This window comes from Danio rerio, chromosome 14, assembly GCF_049306965.1.
Source record: "Danio rerio strain Tuebingen ecotype United States chromosome 14, GRCz12tu, whole genome shotgun sequence".
NCBI classification, from domain to species: Eukaryota; Metazoa; Chordata; class Actinopteri; order Cypriniformes; family Danionidae; genus Danio; species Danio rerio.
The window spans coordinates 18,411,411-18,422,603 of record NC_133189.1 but is presented as its reverse complement, the minus strand read 5'-3'; the positions used below and the strand labels follow the sequence as shown (position 1 = coordinate 18,422,603).

Sequence of the window (11,193 nt, the reverse complement as noted above, 5' to 3'; positions counted from 1 at the left end):
GCCTTCTAATGCAAGCACATAATAAAGACCCTTGATATACAAGGAGGCCCACTTTAGTGTACTTTGTTGCATATTTTATATACTGTACATTTCTCCGGGTGCTCTGGTTTCCCCCTCAGTCCAAAGACATGCGGTGAAAAGGTAAATTGAATAAACTGGCCGTGAAGGTGTATGGGTGTTTCCAATACTGGGTTGCAGCTGGAAGGGCATCCGCTGCTTTAAAAAACACATGCTGGAATAGTTGGCCGTTCATTTCACTGAGGCGACCCCTAAAAAGCTGAAGTAAAATGAATTAATGATTAGCTACTACTTTGAAAAGTGAGTAGCCTTAAAGGAGAAATGCTCGTTTTTACAAGAAGTGAAACAAGTGTAAAATAAATATGTCCCTTTTACTTTAAAAAAAAAAACTTTTCTTTAAATTTCATTTTCAGGGAACAGGGCAGATGCCGTTGTGTGGGTGGGCAGTTTGCTGAATGTTGTGCTTCAAGTGACCCATGATGGCAGTGGGGAAAGGAATTGTCAGGCTCATGTTAAAACACCAAACACAGCTGCTGACATCCTGCAACTTTGCACAGCCATTGAAGAATAGTGGGATCAACATTCCATAATTAACCTGACTGTGCGAAGGAGATGTGTAATTAATGACAGAATTTAAATTTTTGCATAAACTAACACTAAGTCGTTTTCATTTTTATGAACGGCCACTTTATTAAGTACACCTCACTAGTACCGGGTTGCCTTCAGAACTGCCTGAATCCTTTGTGGTATAGATCACAAGGTACTGAAAATATTCGTCAGAGAATATTTTGCTCCATATTGACATGATAGCGTCGCAGTTGCTGCTAATTTGTCTGTTGCACCTCCATGTTCCATCACATCCCAAAGGTGCTCTATTGGATGGAGCTCTGGTGACTGTGGAGGCCATTTGAGCACAGAGAACTCATTCTCACGTTCAAGAAACCAGTCTGAGATGATTCATGCTTCATGACATGGTGTGTTATGGCTGGAAGTGGCTATCAGAAGATGGGTACACTGTGGTCATAAAGAGATGGACTGGTCAGCAACAATACTCGGATAGGCTGTGGCGTTGACACACTAAAATGTGCCGAGAACGTGTCCTCCACGCCATTACACCACCACCACCAGCCTAAACCGTTGATACAAGGCAGGATGGATACATGCTTACATGTTGTTGATGAAAAAATTCTGACCCTACCAATCGAATGTCGCAGCAGAAATGGAGACTCATCAGACCAAGCAACTCTTTTCCAATCTACTATTGTCCACTTTTGGTGAGGCTGTGACAACTGTAACCCGTTTTCTGTTCTTAGCTGACAGAAGTGGCAACCGGTGTGGTCTTCTGCTGCTGTAGCCCATGCATGTCAAGGTTGGCTGTAATGTGTGTTTAGAGATGCTCTTCTGCATCCCTCAGATGTAACGAGTGGTTATGAGAGTTAATTTTGTATTTCTATCAGCTGGAACCAGTCTGGCCATTCTCCTCTGATCTCTGGCATTAACAAGGCATTTGTGCCCAAAGAACTGCCGCTCACTGCATATTTTCTTTTTTTTTGGACCATTCTCTGTAAACCCTAGAGATGGCTGTGCGTGAAAATCCCAGTAGATCAGCAGTTTCTGAAATACTCAGACAAGCCTGTCTGGCTCCAACAACTATGCCACATTCAAAGTCACTTAAATCACCCTTCTTCCCCATTCTTATGCTCAGTTTGAACTGCAGCAGATCGTCTCGACCATGTCTACATGCCTAAATGCACTACGTTGCTGCCGTGATTGGCTGATTAGAAATTTGTGTTAACAAGCAGTTGGACAGGTGTACTTAAGAAAGTGGCTGGTGAGTATATTTCATATGATAATTAAGGCATCGGGTTTAATTTAAGTAAAGGGAACTAATCACTTTAAAAAGTAATGCAGACCCGCATACCAATCAGATGAACATGTTTACTAAAAAGTCTTCACTACACTGTATTTCACAAACTATTAAAAAGATAGTTCACACAAACAAACAAAAAATACTCACTACTGACTCGCCCTCAAGTGATTATTAACCTTTATGAGTTTCTGTATTCTGTTGAACGCAAAAAGACGACTTTTTTTTTTTCTTTTTTAAATATTTCCCAAATGTTGTTTAACAGAATAAGGAAATTTTCACAGTATGTCTGATGATATTTTTTTCTTCTGGAGAAAGTCTTTTTTTATTTTATTTCGGCTAGAATAAAAGCAATTTTTAATTTTAAAAAATAATTTTAAGATCAAAATTATTAGCCCCTTTAAGCTATATTTTTCAAGAGTCTACAGAACAAACCATTGATTTGTAATAACTTACAATGATTTGCCTAAAAAACCTAACCCACCTAGTTAACCTTATTAACCTAGTTAAGCCTTTAAATGTCACTTTAAGCTGTATAGAAGTGTCTTGAAAAATATCTAGTCAAATATTGTTTACTGTCATCATGGCAAAGATAAAATAAATCAGTTAATAGAAATGAGTTATTAAAACTATTATGTTTAGAAATGTGCTGAAAAGTCAGCGCAATACCCTAGTGGTTAGTGTGCTGACATATGGTGTAGTAGCACTTCAGGGTGCCCGAGTTCGAATCCCGGCTGTAGGACATTTCCTATCCCTAACTCACTCTCACTCTCTCTCCCATGTCACTTCCTGTGGGGGGAGAAACTATCAAACTATCACTTTCATCCAAATTCACAGACATGCAAAACACCGAAATGCCATTCATGTCAACAACCATGATTTATTGATCGCCAATACTGAATGAGAGAAGGACTGATTCTCAACAGTCTGGGTTAATAAACAACCAGTAAATATAACTTTGAAACTGAAGAGTTACATTGTGAAATGGTGAACAGGAGTAAAGCTGCCAACCACAGTGCTGATCCAGCGGCCCTTCAACCTGCGCATTTGATCCTAACCAGTGAGAGTGCACCATATACACTGAGGAGTGCCACTGCCAAGCTCAACAAAACCTTTGAGATGCGTTTCCCGCAAATGAGGTACAGCTACTGGTTGTTCTGCATGGTAGGCCACTTAAGAGTACTTTTAAGGGCAAGGACTTCCTGGAAAAAAGTGCATCGGGGAGATGAGAAACGCTAATATTTTGGGCTAGCACGCAACCTATTAATAAATTAATCAGAGGAGCGGAAGGTTCTATTAATAGCGGGCGAGCAACACTCCTCATAATTTACATAATCTCCACAGAGTGGGTGTGGCTAAGGGGCCTGTGTGGTGCCCAAGCCTACGGCATTAGCATATGCTGATAGCAAGCTAATCACCTGCTTTGTTTCTAAAGTGAGCCGGGCTTCTTTGAGCCAGTCCTGCGCCACGCGCTGTGATTCTCCGCGAAGTTGGTTGACGAACTTAGCGGCTAGTTCCAGGTCGCCGCGCTCGATGCTGTAAGTAGCGTAGGCTAGCAGCTTGAATGTGTCAAGGTCTTCAGGGGCTAGTTTCGCAGGTGGCGCTTCTTGATCCCTCTCAAACAAAAGGACGGACTGTAGGTAGGACAGGAAGTACTGGTAAAGGCTGTTGCGGGTTTCGTCGATAAGCGCCACACGTCGTGCGAGCCTGCGGATGTCGTAGAAACGTGCGCGAAGGGAAGCTTCACTGTAGATTCCTCGGTTGAGGGACTCTTCAGGAATGGCGATGGCCAGTGCCTGTGCAAATTCGTTTTCTGCGCAGCTTTCTTTAATAGCACGTACAGCGCCCTCTAGAGGCTCAGTGGGGGAATCAGCACCTGCAGATTTCAGCGTGTAGTTTAGAGCTTCAACCGAAAGCCACAGCTGGTGAGCTTTACGAGCCTCTTCCTCAGCAATCACATGACCTTGAAGACAAAACAAATATTTGATATGTGAAAAATGAGAAACAATATCAGTCAAGTCACATCGAGATCAAGGTTTTTTAGTTCAGCATTTTTAGTTTGTTTTTAATTCAATAATATATTAAAAATTGCTGTAAATTTCATTTAGTAGTTTTTTTGTTTTAATTTAGATTTGTTCATGGGAACACATTTTCTGTTTAGTTCTGATACATGTAGTTTTAGTAATTCTAGTATAACAAAGTTAACAGATTATGTCCAGTCTAGACCACAGCAAAGTTTAATGTTTGCGCAGCTTAATTTAACCCTTGTTCAAACTTTTTAGTAATAAAAGTACAAAAATAGTTTGGACAGACACTGAACCCAAAGCCATTAAACAAATAATAGAGAAAAGTAAAAAGTAGCGCCATCTACAGGTAATTTTCTGAAAAGCTGCAAGGTAAATTTTCTGCTGCAGAATCAGATCATTTCGAATCATTATTTTATTTCAGTTTTTTTTTATTGATTTGTTTTAGTTTCAGTTCTAGTTTTTCATTTATTGTGATTTTTCTTATTTTATATCAGTTAACAAAAATATATTTGACCAACAGATTTAGTCTTGGTTTTTTGTTTACTAAAATAACCTTGATCGAGATTCAAATGGTTGTAGCCGTCTAGCAAACTTACTGTCTATGGCCTCTTCAATGCCTTTCAGACGAGCGTAAGCTGCGTTCATGTCCAGGGTGAAGGTGTCCAGCTGTTCTTGAGTCAGTCTGCGGTAATGAGTTTCTTGCTCCATCATCTTACTGTTCAGAATCTACAAACAAAGACAGAACCTATTTAGATTGACATGATATACAGTTTTTTGCCATCTGCTTACGTAGGAATAATTAAGTTACATACCCTATAATAGTAATGCTAAATGCTACCTCCTATGATCTGTATGGTCGGGGGGTCCAATTTCGCTATACGAAAGTGTACGATTGATTGATAGTATAAACCTTAGAGCTGTGAAGTTATTAAGAAAATTACGGTCATGTTGAAAAGAACAAGGTCATATCAAACCTGCAAGGTCTGTATACTGGTTTTGGACTGAACACCTTCTTTATTCATTCAATTTAATTTGTACAGGATGTTTCAATGTGAAGAGGCAGTGTGTGTACCTCTTGAGCCTCTTCACGCAGCTCCTGTTCCTGAACCTTGAGCACGTCCCGCAGGTGATCTGTGTGTGCAGCAGCCTGACGACGCAACTGAGTCCTCATCTCAGCCTCCATCACTTCACGCACCTCCTGAACCTACACACACAAACACACAAAGTCTCTCAGTATCACTGTGCAATATCCAGACATTTCAGGTAGCGATGAGCCAAAATAAATAATGATTATTTAATAAATAAGTCATTTTGTAAAACTTTTACAAATGTACACAGCGTAAATTATATTGATAAAAACACACAAGGCAATAAAATAACTACATTTTATGGCAGTAATGTTTTACTGAATCTGAACTACTGAGGCCAGCATTGCCATGACAGCACAGTTGTATTATTGCAAGCAGCAACAATAAGTATACTACATATAAAAGCCCTGTTGGCACATTATTTGAGCTGACATTTGTCTTCCAGTGAGAGGTACTTGCATATATATTTATACAGGTGCATATATATTATACATGAGTGGAATATCAACACATTCATTTTAAGCTTTGAGAATGATGCGCTCAAGCTAGTCAATGGTGCAATCTGCTGCTCTTTGAATGGGTTTCATTGTGAAGCACTTTCCGCATCCAGTGTGAAAGCTGTTTGAGGCTACACACTGCTGGAGGGAGAGTGAAAGTAGTGCGCAGAAAATAGCCATTTGGCACATGACAAATGACAAGCGACAGACCGAAAGTCATTCATTTTTAATGGAGAGTAGTCAGGGAGCTGCATAAAGTTATGAGTCGGATCCAATTTGAGCTGTGGATACGTTTAAGTATTTGAACTCCTGTGACTAGACCGTGTGCAGGTTAACTCTAGATCGGTTACGCGGCCGGCCGGAAATGAGATTTGCACATCAATATAGCAGCCTTTTTTATGACACTGTATAACAATAATTAATATTTTTACAGTATTGTGACAGTTGGGTTTAGGTTGGGGTAGGAGTAAAAAAACACAATTTATTGGGTAATTTAATAGCTACTCAGTATAACTAATGTTTTTACGTTACTGTAACGGTTGGGTTTAGGTTTGGGGGCAGACGTTAATAAAATACAATACATGGTGAAATTTGAATAAACAGTAGAAATAATTCTCATTAACTTCCGGCCGCAACCATATCCAATCTAGCAACAACCCTGTATGCAACCGGCTGACCGGATGTAATGTATTTCAGTGTCATTCAAGCAGGTCCGTGCACTCGAGATGAGAAATACTCATTTTTTTATTAGTAAAAAGTCATTTCTATTCATAAACAAGTGATAACAAATAGAATTTTTTAAACATCCCCACATTCCCTCTAAAAAATTTTTAGCGATCTGCGAGTTTCTAGTATTCAATCATTCAAACATGGTGAACGCACAGAGAGAGGCTCTTGCTTTTGCACTCTTTTATTTTAATCACTGAAGAGCGTCGCACTGTAAACCAGACATTGAGCCATGCAGCGCCACACATTTTAGAATTCTAAACATAGATTTCTATCAGTGTACGCACACCGTCGGCAGTCAGGAGCAGTCTGTGGCGCCCAGCTACTCAGGACACTGTTCATATTTCTGCCGCACCACAAGGTGCCATCTGAATAATTTAATTTTAAATAACCTGTGAATGTGCGCATCTGGTGTGCGATACTTTGTCATGTGCACGCTGTGTCGCGGTGCTGAGTGGCGCATCCAGTGTGTGACCTGCTTGAGAGCTATCCCATGATACATGACAAAACTGAAAATTCTGTGCCACTGCCACAAGGGGGCATAATAGTCGTGTCCAAATGTCATGTGGAAAGGCGGCTTTAGGTGACAGGTCAGTCTAAAGGCTGATTTATACTTCTGCGTCAAGCGCACACGTATGGTCCAGTGCAGCCTTCATGCGGTCGCATACTTCTCACAGTAGCTGACGCTTACACACACCTCTCAAAAAAATTAACTACACGTCGCAACGACATGTAGCGTAAGCTCTGTGATTGGTCAGTTGGGTAACGCTGATGAGTGTGGGTGAGAGCCAAGAGTGTCAAGTCCCGTGAAGGAGCTCCAGATGGAAAGTTTTGTTTTGCATTTACCAAATGATTAAAGTTGCAGAGCAACACAAGCAGCAGACAGAAGCATAGATGCACAGCTACACACAAGGCATGCGCTGTGGGTCACAGCAATCACTCAACACAGAAGTATAAATCAGCTTTAAGTGTGGTTCAAAACCCCCTTATGAGTACAATAAAATCGAGGGACATGACATTGCCTAGTGTGTTGCAACTGGGGCCTCACTTTGAAGCTAGGGTTGGCGTTCGTATGTGAGGGCCTGGCTGTTTCCCATGGTACCCTGCTGGGTTCAGCCCTAAAGAGCAATGTGGGACCATCCACCTGTAGGCCAACCAGCCGTAAGGGACAGTTGCTCTGTTTATTGGGCAGTGGATATAATCTTTGGACAAAGAATTTGTTTTAAATAAAAATAATTTTGCTAATAAAAATCGTAAAAAAAAAATACAGAGTTTTTGCAGGTTTCACAGATTTAAATTTAAGACTTTTTAAGACATTTTTCATTCATTATAAATGAAATTTTACACTAGCACTAAATGCTAAGGAATTTTTAAAATGGCCCAGATGGAAAAGATTATTATTTGACCTATCAAAAAAATTATTAGAATTTAATACATTTAATAATACAATAATACATTAATAAAAACAATTAAAATATTTTAGATTTTATTTTTTAGCTAAATATTTTAAATATTGTGTAAAAACAAGCAAGCTCTACTTGTCTCCATACACTTTTTTCCCAACATAAACTTTCTTTTACATAAAAATCAAAATGTTTAAAAAGTATAATAAACTAAATCTATGGACAACAATTTGACCAGGACAATGTCCTCAGCATTAAATACACGGAGAACTTTTAAACAAATATTATTGTAGGGAAATAATTCAACCATTATGATAAATAAAGTTAAAAACTACCTTTTTAAAAAGTTTACCTTCTAAAAAAGTTTAAAGATTTATTGAGATGGATTGTTGGTGATTGTATGGGTTTTGGCCAGATTGGGAAGTAATACATAAACAAAGGAAAATTAAGACCTGTTTAAGAAAGATTTAAAGGGTCACGAAACACCAAAACACATTTTTTGAGCTGTTGACAGTCGTATATGTGTCCCACACTGCTAAAAACACTATTAGGACACCTATATTTCGCTAAAAAGTGTAAATTGGTTGTTTTTGCGTTATTTCAAGCAAATTCGTATTTCCGGTTTGAAACGAATTTTTGAAGCTGCGTCACGGCCATGACATAATAGCGTTGTATTCCAGCGTGCAGACTGGGCGTCTGTGCCAGAGTGTGTCTTATTACGTCTTACAGTGTGATGCATTAATGCATGAGTAAGGCTTGGTTCAAACCAATCAGCGCGCTCTATTGTGCAACTTCATTAATATTCATTACTGTCATAGTGTCATTACTGTCACAGTGTTTAGACGGCAGAGACGACACGTTGTATTGGCAAAACAAGCGTGAAGTGTTGCTTTTATAGTTTGCTGCAGTTAAAATTTGTTTTCATTTTCTCTTTGTGAGAGCTCAGCTGGAGTCACGTGTGGATTAACAGTGCACGCGACGCTCGGCAACAATTACTTGCGTGTCTAAGGAGGAACACTGTGTACCTGAGAGCTGTTCTCATCTGCAAACGCTGAGATCCGGATTCGCTTGAAGTCTTCTCTTAAAAAAGACGCGACTCTAGTTGCTGGTGATTGTCCTGTCTCTATAGATTTGGTAAGTGAGCAACCAGTGCTCTTTGTTTATTCAGTTTGTTCGTATCGAACTAAGTTACTTATAGCATCGAGTGTAAACATGTTAGCACCACAAGTAAACTTTAACCTCGTGTAGGATTTTTGCCGCATTTTGTGACCGGAATAACCCACGCGGCTTTCTGACGCTACCTGCCGTGTGCATCTAAGTTTCCGGGAAATGCGGAGGGTTTTTTTCTCTCATTCGCCGTGCGGTATCAAACATTGCATGAAAAATACACTCTTAGAGCAGTTCCTCGAATCAAATATCTCGTTTGTCGCGAGGGACATGAATGAATTCCCTGAGTGAAAGAGCCAAACTGCAGTTAAAGTCCACCATTTAATAATTTGGCAAATAATTCGACTACAGATGTCCATGTAAACACCATCCCTTTCTCCCGTGTTTGTGTGTGTGTGTGTGTCTTGACTCTGAAACTCGCGCGTGCCCAAATAGACACTCCCATACCATTCCTCTTTTCTTCCTCCGACACTCCCCCCTAAACAGAGCTGGACACGCCCACTTTTCTGACTTTTTCCAAAGTAGAGGTGTGAAAACACCCTGCTGAAACAATGGGGTTTCATGGCTCTTTAAGACCCACAACACAGCATTTTAGTAAATTTAAGACTTTAAGACCAAGCAGACACTCTGAAATAGACATTTAAGCACAAAAATAAATTTAAAAAAACTAAACATTTTGGAAAATTCATTTTATGACCCATTCAGACCCTACCTTACTGATGCTACAGAGAATATTAACACATCATTCTAAATATGACTTTCTTAAAAAAACATATTCATTATTTAGCGATTTAATACTTTGCATAACAGTACAGCAGTGAATACCAGACCTTTTTCTCCTGCTCGAGTCTCATGTCCTCTCGGCTGTGCTCCAGAGCAGAAATCACGGCTCTCTCCTGCGCTTTCTGATCTTCCAGCTTCTGCTGCTCTAGAGCCACTTCAATGTGGATCTGCTCCCTCACGCGCTGCTCTGCCAGCTCTCGGTTTAGCTGGTCGATGCGCCGGTGGGCATGAGCAATCAGAGAGTTCAGATCATCTGCGCTCAGCTTTCCCGCTGAGAAAAACATGGAATCCCCTTTACATCACTTTAATAAACCATCATCAGCTTTTATTAATATAAAATGTAGAGAACTTGAATCCATGTAAAGAGTGTGATATCTTACATAGTCCTTTCCAGTTGGCCTGGATCTCAGGTGTGATGTTGGCAAGCTCCTGCTGGAACTGAGCTTTAGCTTCATTTACCAGCTCACTGTACTGAGACACGATCTTGGCCTCGGACTGTGCCGTCTGCACCTGCGCAGGAGACAGACAACACCTAGGATTGAGTTACACATCCAGATGGGATGCACTAATAGTCACTGAGAGCATAAAGCTAAATAGATTACAGGCACAAATCTCATTAATATGTACAGGGGGTTTCTTCAGAGCACATTTATGTTGTGATGTTTACAATACTTACCTTGGTTACAACTTTGTCCAGATCCACAATCATGCTGTGCAAGTTCTCCTCAGCGGCCAGGATCTGCGGTCTCGCCGAATCAATCTTGGATTGTTTTGCTTTGTCGATCACACTACGCAGCTTTTCAAGCTCTCCTCTATATATAGAGATGAAAAAAAAATGAGTGTAATTTGTGAAATACCAAGTGTACATATTTACACCTAAACAACGTGCAAGACTCAAATCATACAAATTGGTTCTTTCTAAAGGTGCAGAGATAAATACAATATCAGAATATTCAATTCAATTTTATCTGTATAACGCTTTTTTTTGTTTACTTATTTTCATTAGAGAATTTGCAGATGATCCCTAAAACTGCGTGCGTGAATATCAAACCTTAAGCCAAGTTTACTGAGCTAGGAGGTGATTGGTTTTCTAAAGTATTTCCCAGTTCACGCTTGAGGGCTCGTGCAGCTTCACGAAGCCGCTGAGGAACAGACTTCACCATGTTTATGCTGCCAAATGTCCCAAATAGTCCTCGCTGCAGCTGTGACGACATAACCTAAAACTCGTCTTGCAGCAACGGCGGCCGTCTGTGGGCGTGGCCAGGCCAGAATGCATTTTCAATTTCAAATCGACTTTCATTCGTCGCGATGTGTTAAATGAAAATGCATTATGTTTTTTTCATTTTCATTTTCATTCTGCAGCAAACATTGCACATATGTCTTGGAAAATGCTAACTGAAATACAGAAATACACTGCCATTTACATATTGCATTATCGTTTTGCGTATTACATTTCAAAATTAATTTTGCTACACACATCCCATGCTGTTATGCTGAAAATGTAATCCTGCATTTCCTAGACGCGAGTGTAAATGCATTTAGGACAAATAACATTCAAATGATCATTTTGCTACAGTTTCTGCTTGTACTTTATTCACATCAAATTCAGTTTGTGTA

General features: G+C 39.9%; 1 protein-coding gene across 3 annotated transcripts in view; it reads right to left on the bottom strand.

The window, feature by feature from the left end:
• Window positions 1–2,745: 2,745 nt before the first annotated feature.
• Window positions 2,746–11,193, bottom strand: part of immt (inner membrane protein, mitochondrial (mitofilin)) — a 28,439-nt gene continuing 19,991 nt past the window's right edge. For 2 of the 3 annotated variants that reach the window (XM_005157191.5, NM_001001401.1), the window contains 6 exon segments: window positions 10,253–10,388; window positions 9,957–10,086; window positions 9,624–9,847; window positions 4,985–5,116; window positions 4,509–4,638; window positions 2,746–3,848 (listed from right to left, as the gene is read on the bottom strand). In XM_005157191.5, the coding sequence (XP_005157248.2) occupies window positions 3,241–3,848; window positions 4,509–4,638; window positions 4,985–5,116; window positions 9,624–9,847; window positions 9,957–10,086; window positions 10,253–10,388 (1,360 nt within the window). In that variant the 3' untranslated portion in view covers window positions 2,746–3,240. 3 annotated transcript variants of the gene reach the window in all.